The following is a 19,792-nucleotide window of genomic DNA, read 5'->3' on the forward strand; positions in this document are numbered from 1 at the left end:
CTTTGAGGAAGACATCGACGTCTGAGGCGTCGAGGGCGTCGACAGGCTTTCTCGAGGCTCCGGCTCCGAGGAGGTCGTCGAAGCCGCCGACGCTCAGGTCGTCGAGGGATACGCTCGGGGCTCCGGCTTCGAGGGCTGTGTCGACGCCGCCGTTGCTGGAGGCGCTGCATCTGACGTCAACGCCGATTTCCTTGACGCTGATCCTCTCGGCACCGATGCCGGTTCTCTCGACGCCGGCGCCGATTCGCTCGACGCCATAGACGCCTTTCGTGTCGGAGGTACCCCGTGGCACGGGAGAACCCCCTAGGAAGGCTCTGGTTAAGAGCAAGCACTCTCTGGTGCCTTCTTTTCGCCACCTGGACTATATTTCAGAGGCGGATGAGGATTCTGATGGCCTGGTTCCTAGTCGGGTTCCAGATGAAATTGTCTCGGGCCATAGTCAGTTTGACGATTTGAGACAGTCACTGCATGATGCCAGTGGACTGGACACCTCTCCGGAGGTGGAGTTTTGTAGGCCTGAGCCTGGCTCTCATGCCGATTCCTCGTACCGGCGCCTTATGGCTAGGGTTTCTGAGTACTTGGGATGGTCTGCTCCCCCAGGGGAGTTTGTGCAGGATGATCTGACGGACATCCTTGATGTTGGTCCCCCAACTGATCCGGTACTGCCGTTCCATATGGCTTTACAGAGAAGGGTGGCGGCGGCTTGGACTGCTCCGGAGAGTCTCCCGGTGGTGGGCAGATCCTTGTCGCGAAAATACCGTCCAGCCAGTAGCGACCCCTGCTACTTGACCAGGCACCCTACTCAGGAGAGTTTGGTGGTGCAGGCGGCCACGGCCCCGGCAAAGCAGGCGTCGTACCCTACCATCCCTCCTGATAGGGACGACAAACGTTTTGATGGCTGGGCGAAGACAGTGTTTTCTTCTGGTGGTATGGCGCTTCAGGCGGCCAACTCCATTTGTGCCTTGTCTCGTTTCACACACACTCTGTAGAACTGTGTTGCGTTAGCGGCTGAACATATTCCCGAAGGGGACGAACTGGATGGTTTCCTTGCTATGGTCCAGGATGGTAAGGATGCCATGTGTGAGTCCGTTCAGTCGGGTTTGGACTTAGCTGAATGCGTCAGTAGGTCCATGGCGGCGAGCACCGTGATACGCAGGTTTGCGTGGTTGCGGAAGTCGGGGTTTGCTCCTGATGTGCAGTCTCGGCTCCTCAACATGCCCTTTGACGGTGAACACCTTTTTGGCAGCAAGGCTGACGAGAGCCTTGAGAGGTTGCAGACCTCGAAAGCTGCAGCGAAGTCGTTGGGCGCTGCAGTTCGCCAACCTCCGCCTTTTCGTCCTAGGGGACAGCAGTGGAGGGGTGGTTCCTTTCGCTATTACTCGTCCTTCAGTAAAGCGAGAGGAGCTGGCAGTCAGAGGCCAACGCAGGGGTACCAGAGGTGGACGACAGGGTACCCGTGGTGCCAAGGCCGCTCGGGCAGTTGCCTCTTTGCCCTCAGGTAACGCCGCGGCCGCTCCCACTCAGTCATGAGGCCATGTCCCATGGTTCGCCGGTTGGGGGAAGGCTGGCGCAGCATCTTGTAGAGTGGCAAGCCATTACTTCAGATGTGTGGGTTCTGGAGATCATAACCCACGGATACTGTCTTCCCTTTCGGCACAGGCCTCGCGACAATCCACCGGGGAACCTCTCTTTGCAGAGTCCGGATCCGCTCCTTGCGCAGGAAATTCAAGCTCTGCTGGAGAAAGGCGCCATAGAACTGGTGCCTGTAGCGGAAAGGAACATGGGATGGTATTCCCCTTATTTTTTGATTTCGAAGAAAGACGGGGGATTGAGACCCATCAGGGACTTGCGCGGTTTGAACAAACTCCTCAGGAAGGACAAGTTCAAGATGGTTCCTCTCTCTCAAGTCCTCCAGGCCCTTCAGCTTCAGGACTGGTTGGTGTCACTCGACCTCAAGGATGCTTACTTCCATGTGCCGATCCATCCCAAGCACAAGAAGTACCTGAGGTTCGCGGTTGGCGACTCGCACTTTCAGTTTCGGGTCCTGCCGTTCGGATTGACCTCCGCCCCGAGGGTTTTCACCAAGCTCATGGTGGTGGTGGCAGCGCATCTCGGGCAAGGGGGGATTCACGTCTACCCCTACACAGGCTGGGCTTCTCCCTCAATTTAAAGAAGCCCCATTTGACGCCAACACAGCGGCTCCAGTACATCGGAGCAGTGCTCGACACTTCCCTGGGGCAGTGTTTTCCTCCCCAGGTGAGGGCTCTTCACATTCAGCAGATGGTGCACAAGTTTCAGCATGCCCAGACGCTCCCAGCGTTCGAGTTCTTGAGGCTGCTCGGCCTCATGGCATCCTGCATTCTTCTGGTGCCAGAGGCTCGCCTGCGGATGAGATCATTGCAGTGGGCGCTCAAGACGCAATGGTCGCAGTCCTCCGGCAGGCTGTCGGACCCGTTTCAGGTGCCGCCCTCGGTCGCCCGGGACCTTCTGTGGTGGGCCGTCGAAGGCAACTTGATGAAGGGGGCTCCTTTTTGCCTTCCCTGGCCGGAGGTGACGATCGTGACGGATGCATCCCTCATGGGTTGGGGAGCTCATGCCAACGAGCTGACAGTCAGCGGTCGTTGGTCTCCGTCGGAGTCCAGACTCCATATCAATCTGTTGGAGCTGAGGGCCGTCAGGGTAGCCCTGAAGGCTTTTCTGCCGACTGTGCGAGGAAAGAGTGTCCTGATCCTGACGGACGACACAGTGGCCATGCACTACCTCAACAAAAAGGGGGGGGCAGGGTCACTTCCTCTGTGCAGGGAGGCGATGCAGCTCGAGTTCTGGGCCATCCAGCAGGAAGTTTCGATCTCGGCAGTTCATCTGGCCGGAGACGAAAACGTGACGGCGGACGCTCTGAGCAGGCAGAGCACGATCTCTCACGAGTGGGAGTTGGCTCAGGAGATTCTCCTGGAGATCTTCGCCCTTTGGGGGACCCCTCAAGTGGATCTCTTCACCTCCAGTGTCAACCGGAAGTGCGAAAGGTTTTGCTTGCGGGAATTTCCTCCAAAAGGAGCCTTGGGAGACGCGTTCGTGGTGGAGTGGTCGTTCCCGCTGCTGTACGCGTTTCCTCCAGTCCCCGTCATCCCGCAAGTGCTGCAGAGGTTACGGAAGTTCGGTTCCCGGATGATCCTCATTGCTCCGGCGTGGGCTCGGAGGACGTGGTACCCGGACCTTCTCGACTTGTCCATCTGCCCTCCGCGTCGTCTTCCCCACCGAGACGATCTGCTCTCACGGGAGGGGGGGTCAGGTTCTCCATCCAGCGGTCAGATCCCTCAACCTTCACGCTTGGCTTCTGAAAGGTTGAGGTATGTGGATTGGGACCTCCCTGAAGACGTGATGGAGGTGTTGCTTTCGGCCCGAAGGCCAGCAACAAAGTCTCTGTACCGTTGCCGTTGGCGTAAGTTCTGCGACTGGTGCCGAGTTCAGAATGTGGATCCTTTTGCTTGTGACATCCCCATGGTTCTGTCCTTTTTACTTTCTTTGGCCCACAGGGGCTTGCAAGTGGGTACCATTAAAGGTTACCTGGCGGCGCTGCCCATCTTTAAGCGCTCGTCTGAAGAGTGTTCTTACTTTAAAATCCCTTTGATTTCACAGTTTCTGAAAGGGCTCACTAATGTGTTCCCTCCGTCACCTTTCCTGATGCCCGGTTGGGATTTAAACCTTGTTCTTAAGTTTCTTATGGGTGCTCCGTTTGAGCCTTTACATTCTTGCCCTTTAAGGCTGTTAACTCTGAAAACTGTGTTTTTAGTTGCGGTTACTTCCGCTCGCAGAGTGAGTGAGTTACAGGCACTTTCAGTTAAGTCACCCTTCACTGTATTTCACAAGGACAGGGTTGTCCTTAGAGTTCGTCCTTCTTTTCTTCCGAAGGTAGTGACAGAATTTCATTTGGCCCAGAAGGTTGTTCTTCCGGCATTCTATCCTCCTCCGCATCCTGGTAAGGAAGAGGAGAGGCTCCATAGGCTTGATCCTAGGAGAGCTTTAAGCTTTTATGTTTCACGCATGTACCGGGTCAGAGTGGACGATCAACTCTTTATTGGTTACGCTGGAAAGCGTTTAGGGCAAGCTGTGATGAAACAGACTTTGTCTCGCTGGATTATTTTGGCCATCTCGGAGTGCTACCGCTTGGCGGGTAAGGACCCACCGGCTGGCTTGCGGGCCCATTCTACCAGGGGTATGGCTGCATCTACTGCCATGCAGAGGGGTGTTCCTATTCGCAACATCTGTGATGCAGCCACCTGGGCTTCAGTACATACATTTGTACGTCACTATTCCCTCGATTCCATCCGAGCACAGGATCTGGCCTTTGGCAAGGCGGTCCTTTGCTCTGCTATTTGATTGGCTATTCTAAATTTTGATTCTAAATTCTTTCCCTCCTCCTTGCTCTGGTACTGCTTTGGGAGTCTGTCATAGATATGGAGGACCCAATCCCCTCGAAGAACAAGTTACTTTCTTACCTGGTAACGTTCTTTCGATGGGATGGTCCGACAACGTATTCCATATCGCTCCCGCCCTGCCTTCCCCGCTGCAGAATTTCTTTTGCGATTGCAGCTTACGTTCCGCAAGGCTTTGTGTCTGACTGGCAGTTCACTAATGTCACACGTTCTGGGGGAAAAAAACTACAACTGAGGCTACGGGCGTCATGCGTCCTACTTATCACATCGGATGACGGAGGAGGTCCTCGACGACGGCGCATCGACGTCATCGACGCAGGACGCAGACGCCGAAAAAAGTTTCCGAAGCAGCACAGCTTTGGTGATTACATGTCATAGATATGGAATACGTCGTCGGACCATCCCATCGAAAGAACGTTACCAGGTAAGAAAGTAACTTGTTCTTCTCTACTGTTCCTTCTCACACCCCACCTCCAACTCCGGGTACTGCTCGCTAGTCTATGCACAGCATGTGATTCTAAGCAGATTAACAAACATCAGAAGACAATGCATTACTTACCGTAAAAGCATTTCTGATGGTTGTATCTGCTTAGATTCACATGCGCCCACCCTTCCTCCCGCTCGGATGGAAGGAACATAGACTTTCTTCTATATCTCTCTTTTCTGTACTCACTCACCTCTAATAGGCTCCCTCAGGGCCGAAAAAATACAAACAGAGGGACCTCGACACATGAGGGATTGTGTGTACACTGCACGTCACTATAGGGATAGTGTTAGACACGCCTTGTCGACGTCCCCTTTTCGACTACGAAAAACAAAATGCAATACTCCGCAGTGACCACTGGATGTTGGACTATGCACAGCATGTGAATCTAAGCAGATACAACCATCAGAAATGCTTTTACGGTAAGTAATGCATTGTCATATTCTTTTACTTGAAAACCTTGAGTCAGTGTTTGCCTGAATCATAGTAATTGCTGTCCTTTGTGTAACTATCTGATACTGCTCACTTACTCTTGAGATAAGTCTGGCTGCTCAGCTACTGCTACCGCTTTAACTGTGTAGTTCAGGCTTGTACCAAAGGTGAATTTGTACTGTCACTTGTAGTCTTAATTGTGTGTGGTGTTCCCAAAGGGTACTGCATATAATTCTGCCTAACACACAATTATATAGTAAGACAATAATCGGGGTGAATGAAACCACACGCATTCACAGTTATATCCCTACGTACAGAAAACACATTGTTGTCAAATGCTATGAGGGTCAAAGTTTTGGGCCCCATGCTTTTAATGCACAACTGTTTGTCAAAGACACCAAAAACAAGGACACTTATACAGCTTTATATGAAATACACAAAAGTACAGTGCAGTGAAATCGACTGGAGTTGTTGAACATTGACAAGTTTCTTCCTTCCTAACATCTATGGAATACAATTTACAGAGCACAAAACAAATTCACGGTGCCGGGGCACAAATATCAGTGTTCGTGATGAACACTGGTACAGAAGAGAGGGTTGTCGCCACTACTGTGTTTCGGCTAAAAGGGTAAAGCTGTTTAATGAAGCTGACATGTGCTAGGCCTTCATCAGGACGGTGGAACAGGTTGAGGGAAGAGGTGTCCTGTCGGTCTCTGTCAAAGAAATGACAAGGGGGGGGCGATGTTGCGCACGCAGAGAGATGGTCGCTCCCGTGTTAGCTCTGCAGACATCCTGGGCTGGAATGTCGTTAAAATCGTCCAAACAGGCCGGTTCCGCCTAATATTCACCAAAAGTGATTTGCCAGGTTGGAAGAACATCTCCACAAAGTTTGATCCTGATTCATAGTAGGAATCCTGAGTTGCACCGCACAGGAGCTGCCACGCGGCCAACGAGAGAACCCAGCCAGCACACGCCACGGAGCCGGGGGAGGTGCCCAGCATCTCGAGGACTGGAAAGCCTAGCTGCGGGGTCTGCCGGCACACGAAGAGTCACGAGCGCTCCGGCTTCCGTTGTGCGCCTGCTGACCCAGTACATACAGCCTCCCAGGTGGGGATAACGGCGCAGCGGAGGGACCCGGAGGCCCACTAGGCAGACTGTAAAGAGAAGGGGGTCTGCACTACCCGGCTACCCTTGTCCTGGTGACCTGGCCACCTGGGGCTGTCCTCCGCCCAGCGGGCTGCCCCTGCCGAAGGAGAAAGGGCTCTAAGAGGAGGATTGGGGAGCCCGAACATTACGCCTTCCAGCATGGGTGCATGGCTCTGCCCAGCCCACGTCTAACAGTACTCAGTGACCTTGGCGCCAACGACGCGGACGTCCCCTCCGCCAGTAGGGAATCCAGGCAGCACCGCAAGACGAGCGCGCAATATAACAGCCCGCTCCTGCGCAGGGAAAGCAACATCATAACCTGAAACGGCCATAATACTCCCTCATCCACGATTTCAGTCACACTACTGGTAATCTAACAACAAGTGCCTTTGAAGCAGAGAGACCCTGCCCGCCCCAGTGTAAGGGCACCCCTGGGCTAGGCACGTGGGGCTAGCGCTGTACATACCATAAAGGAAAGCCCACCCAGTGTCATATTGGGGACAAGACACACCAGCTCCTACTGACTGGCGACTACAGCAGAGAGGAAATTAAAGCACACCCCAAGCCCCAGGATGGCCCAATGTACGGCAGCCATATACAGGTGCGAATAGAAACACTTTCAGGGCAGGCTGCAACTGAAGTAAAAGGGAGCACATCAAGGCACAGCTCTCCTCCGCCAGAGGTGGTGAGCTCTTCACAAACTGCGGGGGGGAACCCACCTACTGCTATCATGGAAACAAGCAACACCAGTGCCCACTAAACAGTGATCATGACAGGGAAAACACAATGCCCTCTCTGTGTTACCTCAATTCTAGACATCGCACCCAGGTGTGGATAGTTACATTTTCAGGACAGATCACGGTTGTGTGGGGAAGGGGCACGCCCGGGCACGACTCGCCACCGTTATGGCTTCTGGATACTAGGGGCCCATGCTACCATCAAGACTGCCTTGTATTACCCTATGAAGCCTGGGCGAGGAGTATACAGGACACACGCAAGTCCCAACTCTCCACAAGACCTACAAGCCACCTACCCACTGGCTGCAATATACCGTAGGCATCAACAAAGCAGCTGGGGAAACAGACGGTGGCAGTGAACAGCCTTATTGGATCATACAGCGAACTTGATACAAGTAGCCACGTTGGGCGGGACGGAGACCCACCTCCCCTACATGCTACGAGATCCACTGTGAACACCACAACCCTGGTGCAAGGCAGAGAACTATTCAAAAGCAAATATCAGCAGGGACCAGCCCTGAAGGAGCTAAATACGATGCCCAAGGGCTTCGGTCCCATGAAAGCGAATGGAGCCATAGAAAAATATACGACGACGAGAAGAGAAACGGAAGCCACAATGTCCAAGGAAACAGCACCGCAAACACAGCCAGATACGCCTGCTCCAATGATGGACCCACACGCAGCAAGGATTCTCCGCCGTTAATGAGAAATTGGACGGGATAACAGCCAATGTCGCTGCCATTAAAACACAACTGGACAAGACTACAACAAGAATCACAGAAGCCGAAACACAAATCTCTTGCACAGAGAATGCATTGAAGGTGTTAAAGACCACAGTGACAACAATGGCAATAGAATTGGGAACAGTAAAAACTAAATCAAAAGATTTAGAAGCCAGGTCCCGACGGAACAACATCCGTATAATTGGCATGCCGGTAAAAGCCATGAAAGGACCCATGGAACAAGCGGTGGAAAATCTCGTAGGCTATCTTCTAGGAGATCCCGGATGGTCAGCCATGTTCATTGTGGAGCGCGCACAAAGATCCCTTGCACCAAAACCCAAGCCCGGAGCATACCCGAGGCCCATCATAGCACGCATGATGAACTGTAGGGACAGAGACTTGGTGCTGAAAACCGCCAGAGAAAACAAGAACTGAGTTGGGAAGCCAATACTATACGCATCTTCCCAGACTTCACACTGGCGGTACAACAAGAAAGACGTCTCTTCACCGGGGTCAAACTGTTGCGCGAGCGACATGTTCCCTATGCCATGCTATACCCAGCCAGGCTAAAGATACAGCATCGGAACAAAACCTACTTCCTCACAGTTCCTGAGGAGGCGGCAAACTTCATGGAAGCTCACATCCCAATACCGACTCACCATCCTAGAACTGAACAGAACTCTTGAGCTGAAGGGATTCCATAACGGCGATCCCAGATCAAGAAAAGGAAAATATTAGCATACATCAACACACTGGGCCCCAAGATAGTTTTCTTGCAGGAAACACATTTAGGACATCAACAAACTAGGCAGCTCGCTCCCAGCTGGGGGACGCATCAATATTACACATCATACTCCAGTCGGGTGAGGGGCGGAAGCGACCCTCATACATAAAACTTGACCATTTACTTGTCTTAACTCTGAGGTTGACCCTGAAGGTAGATATGTTTTGATCCATGGCACCCTCCACGATAGGGAGGTGGTACTACTTAATATATATGGCCCAAACATAGACCCTGGTTTCAATTCCACTCTATTTGGAAAACTTGCCAAGTTCCCCACGTCCCACCTGATATGTGGCGGTGACATCAATACCATTTTAGACGTGCACCTGGACCGCACGTAGGATCAACCGAGGGCACTGTCCAAATCCACCCAAATGATACCCACAAGGTTGACTTAAATTTAAGAGACGCATGGCGCTCATTAAATGCCACCAAAAGGGAGTACACGTTTTACTCCACCGTGCATGATATGCCCTCCAGAATAGATTTATGGCTAGTCGCTAGTGATGCATTAAGCCGGGTTACTGACACTCATATCTACCCCAGGACATAATCCGATCACTCGCCAATACAGCTGACGATACGAATCCCAGAGATATAAAAAAACAGACCACCATGGAGATTTAAACCAGCTGCCCTCCAAGATTTGGTCTATAGGACGGCATTAGCCCAGCACATAAAGGAATACTTTGACATTAATGAAGGCTCTGTGTCCAGTCAAGCAGTACTATGGCAAGCATTTAAAGTCTGCATCAGAGGCAATGCGATGTCCACTGAATTCGGAGTCCTCAAAGACATCTGTAGAAATTTAGCACGCCAAGAAACAGACATTGCGAATAAACAATCCCAGTATGCACAATCCCCATCCCCACAGCTAAAACTGGAGATTAAAACAAAACTAGACGAATTTGAAGAAGCAGCGGATCGCGAGATCCGCTATTTCGATAAACCCGCAGCAGCACGACTATATGGGGAGAGCGAGGGCCCGGGGAAGCTGCTAGCCAGAACGGTGCGAGGCGAACGAGGCCCGACTAACATCCCAAGCATAAAATTAACAGACGGCACAGTGACCAGGGAAAGTACAAAGGTTGAGGGGCATTCTATGATTTCTACAAGCGGCTATACTCCCCTCAGAGCAACGCTACTGATGAGGAAATAGATCAATATCTCTCCTGCATATCTACGACATTACTAGCTGACACCACTAGAGAAACATTTGAAAGCCCACTCACTGAGGCAGAGATATCTGAAGCTATAAAAACATTACCCAACGGGAAAGCACCAGGCACAGTTGGCCTTGGGGCGGAATTCTATAAACTATTCCGTCAACTTCTCGTACCCAAGCTATACACAGTATGGACAGAGGCCTTAGAAAAAGGGGAACTTCCCGAAACCACCAGGGAGGCGGTCATCACGCTATTGCTTAAACCCGGGAAACCCCCGGAAAAATGCGGCTCCTAAAGACGGCTATCATTAATAAATACTGATGCTAAAATCTTCGCAAAAATATTAGCATTCCGGCTAACCCCGCTGATGCCCTATATGGTCCATGAAGACCAAGCCGGATTCGTCACGGGTAGGTCCATGGCAACAAATATTAGACAGTGCCACAAGATTTTGGCGACAACACCAGAAGAAACTCAAGGGGTAGCGATCTCTTTGGACATGCAAAAAGCATTCGACATAGTATACTGGCCCTTTCTATTTAGGGTACTACAGAATTACAGGTTTGGTCCTAATTTCATTAAATGGATCAAAATATTATACACATGCCCCTACGCCAAGATAAGTATCAACGGCTCCTTATCAGACACACTGGAACTCCTGGGAGGCACCCTGACAAGGCTGCCCATTATCACCTCTCCTATTTGCATTGGTGATAGAGCCCTTGGCGGACATACTTGGTACCCGCTACAGCACGCATGGATTGTGGCTAGAGGGTAAACTGGGAATCATCACATTATATGCTGATGACATTTTGTTGTATCTAAAAAAATAAATAAAAAAAATGTAAAAAAAAAAAAAAGATTGCATGCTGGGCAGAGTCCTAGCGGAAGTCAAGAAGTACAGTGACTTCTCCGCCCACTCACAAAAACTACGGTAGCACCCCACGACCTTCACGGACTCATTTAGATCCCGATACTCATTCAATATCTAGGAACATACGTGGCTAGGACTGCCCAATTATCCTGCGCTCTAAATTATAACACCCTGGCCAATGCCCTGTGCGCGAAAATGGCACGTTGGAGCGCCCTACCTGTTTCAATGATGGGGAGAATCACCCTTCTCAAAATGATAATTCTCCCAAAACTCTTCTACCTATTCAATACAGTACCGGTGTGGCCTGGTCGAGCGCTGTTCGCAAAAATAAAAAGTGCCTGCATCACATTCACATGGGGGGGACATTCCAGACTGAGCTGGAGGACATTAACGGACCCATATCCACAAGGCAGCCTAGCGGCACCTGATTTTGAACTCTAATATTTAGCAGCTCAAGCACACTACGCTGTCCAGTGGGCTACAGACTTCCTCAACCCTAAGGGCACACCACATGAACACCACCTAACGGAACCTGGCACATTACTTCACAATATAACAAGGTCATGCCCCAAACACCACAACTCCATCGACCCCTACACAGGTCACGACTACAGCCTGGGCCAGAATTGCCGATATATACGACACAGATAAGTTATACCACCCGAGCATGCCGATCTGGGGCAACCCCCCGCCTCCCCCCATATACCACCTACCCTAGACAAGGAGGCAGCTACACATTGGGGCGCCAGGGGTATCATCCAGTGGGGTCAATTGTTCCCAGACAAACGCTGTGTGACCTGGGAAAACCTTAAAGACATAGTAGGAGATGCGGCCAAACACAAACTGCACTATATGCGCATAAAATCATCTATTAGGAACTTATGGCCTGCTTTTCCAGAAGAACCAGTGATAAACCTGGGACTGGGATACGTGTTCACTGAAGGGACAGGGAATAGCACAGCGTCCACACTGTATAAGACTCTTGCTCAGACTTGCCCAACAGAAAAACATAATGCCAGAGTTAAGTGGGAACAAGACCTGGGGCGTCAAATAGAGGACCACCAATAGCTACAGCTATGCACTTTGACCAAACGCATATCATGTAATGCCAGATACAAACTAATACATTATAACATAGTCCATAGGACACACTATACCACTGCCAGGCTCAAGTGCATCTACCCTACAGCAGTAAGTACATGCCCGAGATGTCAATCCGAAGATGCAGACATCTTCCATATGTTGTGGACATGTATAAAAATTAGAGTACTGGGCGGAGATTTGCACAGCGCTAGACGAAATGGCTGATCAGCCCATCGAATGGTCACCTCAGCTATGTCTTCTGTGGGCTGTGGGGGGGGGGGATGAACCCAACATGGCGGAAACTCCTGAACTTGAGTTTACTGATAGCTAAGAGAGCAATACTGTTGAAGTGGAAGAGCAATACGCCGCCAACAAAGGCAGACTGTTACAGAGATATGATATGAACAAACGATACTGAGGAATTATATATAGACTCAGTACAACCCACATCCAGACCAAGAAATATATGGGCCAGATACAAACAATACCTGTCGGACAAAGCTGAAGCCGAGGACCCAGATTGATACGGAATGCAATTTAGTATGAGGTAATGTTTTGTATCCAAAACAGAATTTGTGTATGCCCGATCTGTGTGCAATTATAAATAAAGGTTTTTTTTTTTTAAAAAAAAGAAAGAAATGACAAGAGGTACATGTTTCAGATACTGTGTGGTCTCAAAGTGGAGAATCATTACTTCCATAAGCTTTTAATGCTATAATTTTTAAGGAATGGTAGTGAAGTCGAAAGAACACATCACTGGGCTTACTGTGTGCAAAATTTCGCTACGGTAAAGAGCTTGTGAGATGGTCCCCTTTTCAATTGCAGGAGACTCAAACCACAGTATACTGTGGTGGTACCGGTTAGCCTGAGTGCCTTAGAGAAAGACAAAAGGATAACCAATGTGACAATTAGTCTAGTGTCCCCCAACCCGGAAGCGGGTAGTGTTGCAACTGCTTACCGGGATGGGGTTAGTCTGTGCTTATGATCTCTGGCTCTTGTGATATGGGCGGGTAGGTCCTTTAACCCATCGGGGTGTGATTCCGATTGCACTCTGGAAAAAATAATGGGCAAATATTAGAGCCTCTCTAGTGCGGACCCCCTGTCCGGCAAGTATCCAACTGTGTAAACACTGAATGCATAGGTTAGAGTAAGAGACCTAAAGTGGATTATAACCACTCGCACGGAAAGAAGACAGAAGGTGGCTAAACTAGGCTCCTTCTCAAAATATGGCGCTCTGTGGGTTAATTGGCTGGAGAGCAGCCGAGTCGGCACTAGAGTGATTGTGACTTGGTGATTGGACTTGTGGCAAAAGGATACATGCGTTACTAGGATTAACACCGGTATCTGAGCGAAAATACGTGCATCCGTAATAAAATCTGCAGAATCAATTTGTTACCGTTCGGGGCAGCGATATCTGCGTATACGTGTTGCCGAGAGCAACTGCTTCTCAGTCTAACGTGGAAAAACAATGACCGCACGTTAGTTTGGCAGTCGTGCAGCTTTACCTTAGTAACATCTGCTTACCTACGCCGGGTGGCCATTTTGGAAAAGCTTACTACTGGCAAGAAAATGCTGCCATGGCAACGACCAATGATGTCCCGTAGCTTGACTGGAATGTGTACGTGCAACATGTGAGCCTCAATCGTTTGCACTGATTACTTTTGGGTTTCAGCTTGTTTGTCATAGTATAGTGTTGTTTTTCGAGAGGATAACATTATGTAAATAACATAGTTCGCCCAGGATAGCTGTGGTCATTCGGATATGACCCGCAAAAATTATTAGTGCTGAGCGCATGTGGATGTCAGCAAGTATTACCAAAGTGCTATGTTTGGGTAAATACATGTATAGTTGTGGGTTGGCAGTCATGCTTGAGCATGAGCGTAAGTTCGCCAGGTCATTGTCGCGTGGACTCTGAAGCGTGGTGCGAGGGTAACGCATGTATCCTTTTGCCACAAGTCCAATCACCAAGTCACGATCACACTGTGAATTTGTTTTGTGCTCTGTAAATTGTATTCCATAGCTGTTGGGAAGAAAGAAACATGCTCAATGTTCATCAACTCCAGTCAATTTCACTGGGCTGTACTTTTGTGTATTTCATACAAAGCTGTATAAGTTAAGTGTCCTTGTTTTTGTGTCTTTGACAAACAGTTGTGCATTAAAAGCATGGGGCCAAAACTTTTTTGACCCTCACAGCATTTGAGAACAATGTGTTTTCTGTATGTAGGGATATAACTGTGAATGTGTGTGGTTTAATTGACCCTGATTGTGTTACTATATCATTTACGCTGCTGAGTACATGGAGGAAAAAAGAATAAAACTGAGGTCACGGGGCATGGTGCAAGCTATATATGAATGTCAATCTCGCGTTCGTTGTCAAGGACCAGTGGACCAGCCTCGTCAAGGAATCCCAATGATTAAGTTGCATAGTGCCCCCATCTGATAAGTTTGGTGATCCAGGTGATGCTGTAGGAATATGTCTAAGATGAGAAATCTGTTGAAGGGACATCCATCAAAATGAACATTGCCTTAGGTAAACGACTTGGTATCATGACAACTTGCTTTTTTTGTCGCACATAAACACTGCCTTCCAGAACCTGCTTACAGCATATGTACTCCCAAATCTTTGTAACCGTCCATAAATTTCAGGTTTAAATCATATAGAACTTACTGTTTATGTATTTCATAAGCTTATTTTCTGCTTTCTTCTTTTCTCCAGGTTCTAGTTCTGTTAGATGTCACGCCAGACCAGTCCATGGTTGATGAAGGAGTTGCGCGTGAGGTGATAAATCGAATCCAAAAACTGCGAAAAAAGGTTGGTACTTACGAACACCATGGATTAACTTGGATTGGACTCTTCACGATTTTCATTTCGTACCCAGTAACGTATTGTTTGTAGTTGGATAACCTAGAATTCTAAAACATTTCTCCAATATTATACCTAGTGTACAAAGTTAGAGATTCAGTGCCTACTCAATTCCCCCAATCCGTAGCTTTTCCTTAGAACCTTTTGCATTCCCATACATTCATACTCAACTTCGTTGCATTGTGGTGGATCTTGGCATGTAAAGTATGTGTTCCATGGAGATTTCTGCTGATAGGACAAAATTTAACTTTGAGGGTTCTTGCTCCCTAACTTCCTGGGTCCCCATACCTTTTGCTGGTTTTATGGTTTTGGTCATTGAATTAACGCAGGATCAATAAGAGTTGTTTAAAAAGCACACCTTAACTTGGAGCCATAAGGGCCCTACACCCAAAAATGGTTGCACTGATGGGGGAGTTGAGTAGAACTTAATTCTCTCACCCTGAAAGTGACTGAAATAGTCTGATGGCAGCTGTGATTTGAAGACCAGTTCACGAATATGTTGCCATTGCAGTACTATTGCATTTTTAAGCCCTGCTCCTGACCAATTTAGTTTTAGCCGTTCATTTGTCTGTGTATCTAGCAGCACAGCCAAAATGGCTGTTTTGCTGATGTGGGCTCAGGACGAGCCCACAAAGCCACTATCAGTTGTGGTTTAAACATGTGGAGCCTGGTTCAAAGTCTTCTATACTTCTCTATCTAAATGTAGTATTGGGAGTGTCTGGTTGTTGTTAGGGGCACTGCATTTGGCTGGCTACCCAACTGTGAACTGTGTGCTGCTTGTAGTGTAATTGGTGAGTGAATGCATTATCAGTGGGCGATAACCTGTGCATTCCTTTGATACTTTCCTGAAAGCTCCTGGAAGATAGGCTTCTGCTGGGGATCCTGGTTTTGCCAAAGTAGCTGGATCCTAGCTCCTTTGTGCTGTGCATCCTGTGCCTCTCTGCTTTTGTAATCCCACCCAGGGCTGTTCCTTTTAACGTAGCCATAGCTGATTGCACTGGCTACCCTTGTTGGATGCCTCCACACCTGCAGTTGCTGGACCCTTGGTAATTCACTAATTCTTGGCTAGTGGATCACCCCAGATTGGAAATCTGAGCGATTGCTGCTGCTCCACCTCACCTCTGTTGTGACACCTCAATCCCCTCCAGCCATTCCCTCTGTTCTATTCTATTCACACTCAAAAACAACTCCAAAATATGTATACTTACATGCCCTTGCCCCTTCCTTCATCCTTGTGGGCGTCCCCCAACACGGGCACGGTACCAGAAACTTTGGCAGCAGAAAATTGATCTTCCCCTTTAAATTTCAGATTCAATTTGAGATGGTGCACAACTCGTATCACACCCTCTTTTTAATATACCCCGGGTCACAATGGACTATGAACCAGGCTGCTTTGTGAAATGCAATATTTTATTTATTTTAAAATTCAAAAGAAATAATGTAATTTTTAATTTGGGGCCACAATCACCAATGGGGGTGATAATCACAATGAAAATGGAATCAAGACACTTGGTTACCCTTCACCTAGAACATATGCACAAATATATGTACTATAATTAGTCAGTCCAAGGAGGCTTCTTAGCTCATGCAGAGTTGTGGGGTCTTTAAGGTTTAGGAGTGCTTCCACTTTCTTCTCCTGGGGACAGAGACCCTCAGGAGTTATTTTATGTCCCAAGAAGTTGACACGGGTTCTGCACCACTGCGGTGTCCAGTCAAAGTTTGGAATACATTGGGCCTCATTACACGGTAGGTGGTAAAACCCTTACCACCTTACTACGAGGTCCCTTTGCAGGACCCGACCTTAACGGCTGGTGTAGACCAGCCGTTAAAGTTGGGACCCGCAAAGGGACCATGGTGCTAATTACGGTACCGCAATTTGTGGTACCGTAATTAGCTCCTTCTCCATTCCCATTGAGCCCAATGGGGCAAAAATGGGGAAGGGCCATGGAGAAAGGGGGAATTACTGCCCCGCCAACCTTGGAATGGGGTGGTAATTCCCCTTTCCTCCATGGTGGTACGGGTATGGTACCGGCGGCAACCATGGTGCTAATAGCACCATGGTTTACCTCATTCCATGTAATGAGGCCCATTGTTTTGAAATGCAATAGTTTCGAAACAAAAGGCTAGAATAAAAAATTTGAATGCCTTTTTTTAAATGTATTTTTTTTTTTTGGCTTTCGTATAGAAAAAAATACTGCGTTTTCCCCAAAAAAACAGGGGCTTGAGAGGGGATCCCCGCCCCCAAAAAAAGTGCATTCAAACTATTTTTTTTCGGTCCTTTTGTTTCAAAACGATTGCATTTCGAAACAATGTATTCAACCCTTTCATTATAAACCCACCACTGCGCCTTTTGGAAGGATAATTTTGCTCCAGCTACCCTCAACAGATTTCCGCTATGTGTTCCTCCACAGTTGAGCTTTTTATCAGGACATCATCCACATAGGCCAGGTTACCCCTTTCACCAAGTCGGGCATGGCCTTATGTAGGAAGATGTAGAATTTGTTGCGAGAGTTAAGTAATCCGAAAAGAGTCCGGGTCCATGTGTACTGCTGCCCTCCTAAGGTAAAGGCCAGCTTGTATTGGTCCTCCCTACTGACAGTCCAGTACCCATTGGTCAGGTCAATGGCATTGTATACCTTTGACCCCTGGATCTGGGCCAGTCCTTGGACAATATATGGGAGAGGGCATCGGGACATATGGACCTGTTTATTTAGCTCCCTAAGGTCAGCACAGAGTCTCCACTGGCCGTTCGGTTTTAAAATCCCCAGCACCGGATTATTAAAGGTAAGGTGCTGTGGACTGGACAAATTATCCCACGGGACTCAAGGTTTTTGATTATTTCCGTCTTAGAGTCAATGGATGCGAGAGGCAAGCGGTATTGCTTCACAAACACAAACGCTGTCATTCCAGGTTCTGTGGGAATTGTTGTAGTGTGGATTTCGGTGCAACTAGTGTCATACGAGTCCACTGCAAAGAGTTCTTGAAAATCTAAGAACAACTATTTCAATTTTTGCTTTTGCTTTGGAGTCTCGCAGGCATCAGCTAGGTTGACTCACTCTTCAACCATTTGCCTGAAGCCTAGCCTCCTCCAGCTGGGTGTAGAGGTCCCTGGTTAGAGTATTGACCTGGACAAAGGATTTCAGGTAGGAGGGTCTGTCATTGTGGACCTGGAAGATCACCTCATCCCGCCTGACGTCACAGGTCACCTCTTCCTTGCCGTAAGGGCAGGAAGAGTACACCAGGAAATTCCCCCCCTGGCCGGGTGAAGATCCTGTCTGGTGGTAAGTCATTGTCACTGTCGTCGTCAAAACAGTCATTGGGGATTGGTCCTTTCAGTTCATTTCCTAGATCCATGGAAAAATGTTGGTTATCAACTGCCATTCCAATAATGGTGCCTGCGCCCAGAGTGATACTCCTAGGGTCGCTGTTATCCATCAATATTGGAATGGTGTTGTGTTCTACATTGACTAATGGTGTTGGGTTTAAACCCAACCACTGCTGTTGGAGATGGCCGTTGAGGTGTATATATGCATCAGGATTTTGCAGTTTCTGTCCTCCTTTTAATTTTTAATTTGAGTGGTTATAGGAATAGTCAGGTTCGTCCTGGGATGGTGACCTCCTCTCCAATTTGAACTGCAATTGCATACGGCAGCGATTGGGCTGACCGAAATGCTTTTTCTGAATCATCAAAGTCCATGGGATTACCCCCTAGTTGGGACCAGGCTTTGTAATTTATCAGGTCCAAATTAATGGCAAAACGATTGAGAATGTCACTGCCTAAATAGAATGCAGCAGGGACATCTCGCACAAACCATCAATTATGTTCTATGCTTTTGTCACCTACAGAAATTTTGAGCATGCACCTGGCTAGGCAGGTGATGTTTGGAATGGGGAGTTTACAGGCCAATTTCCCACTTATCGATCAATTTAAATGTGGGAATGGCTGGATCTTTTGGGAGCTATCGGAACATGTCTTCCCTGATGACGCTCTTACCGTTGTTCATGCACACTCGGACGAGAACAGACTCCCTCCCCTCATTTAACTGAATAGGGAGGAACAACTGTTCTCTAACTTTCTGAATATCAGCTAAACTTTGAGCTGATTTCTCATCACTTTTGACTATAGAGTTGGGATTTTCAGATTGTGAATCAGTATAGAATTTCAAAGTATTTCCTTCCAGTGGGGAATACCACTTGAAACGAAGGAATGTTGATTTTCAGGAATGGAGAGGAGTTCCCATCACCAGTTTGTTGTCCTAGAGCAATTACTGTAACGTCAGGTATTTCTTCTGGAAATGAAACTCAACATGCTCAGATTTTTGCTCAACCATGTAGCATGTGCCATTTAAACTAACATGGTTGACGCTCAGTTTTAATTTTATTGGCCTGTTAGTCTGAGTCAGACGACCCTATTCACACAGTCTATTAGGGGGGACAGCCTGTGCAGGATGTCATTCCCTAGTAGACAAGGGTGTGCCCCCTGGAGTCACGACTATGACCGGGTGTTTCACCTTATGTCGCCCAATTTTTATTTCAGAGAGGGAAAAAGGGAAGAAAGTCTTCCGAGGATGCAAGTGCGTCCGGCCCCGATCGTGCGGAGAAAAGGACTGATGGGCGATGCGCGGGGCGGAGCCAAGGTGGGCGGGGTTACGGCCACGTGCCGGGCCCCGCACAGGAAAGAGAGGAGGGACACATTTTTGAAAAAAATGTGGTTGCTTTTTACAAAGTGCTCTGGTCCCGTCCCACAGGACGGAGAGATGTCCCATAAGTATGGAGGAAAGGGGACGGGACGTAGGAGTACTGTCATTACTGTCAAAAAGTGTTTGCATCTTACCCCAGATAACGTCTTTGTTTCACAACCCCGGTCTGTCAAATCCAAAAGGTACTTGCCTTGAATTGTGGTGCACAGAATGAATTGGTTATGTGTAATGTATTTTTCATGTGATTTTAAACTAATAGAAGTGAAGTGTTTTACGAACAGATGGTCTAGAAATACATGTACTTCTACTTTTCAACCAAAAACCTTGAGTCAGTGTTTGCTTGAATCACAGTAATTGTAGTCCTTTGT

General features: G+C 48.4%; 1 protein-coding gene across 1 annotated transcript in view; it reads left to right on the forward strand.

Moving 5' to 3' along the window:
* Positions 1–19,792, forward strand: part of IARS1 (isoleucyl-tRNA synthetase 1) — a 2,025,584-nt gene that overhangs the window by 1,712,572 nt on the left and 293,220 nt on the right. The window contains exon 28 of the mRNA XM_069643896.1: positions 14,578–14,673. Within this exon, the coding sequence (XP_069499997.1) occupies positions 14,578–14,673 (96 nt within the window). The remainder of the gene's footprint in view (positions 1–14,577; positions 14,674–19,792) is intronic.

This window comes from Ambystoma mexicanum, chromosome 2p, assembly GCF_040938575.1.
Source record: "Ambystoma mexicanum isolate Mex_15411 chromosome 2p, UKY_AmexF1_1, whole genome shotgun sequence".
In the NCBI taxonomy this organism is placed as follows: Eukaryota; Metazoa; Chordata; class Amphibia; order Caudata; family Ambystomatidae; genus Ambystoma; species Ambystoma mexicanum.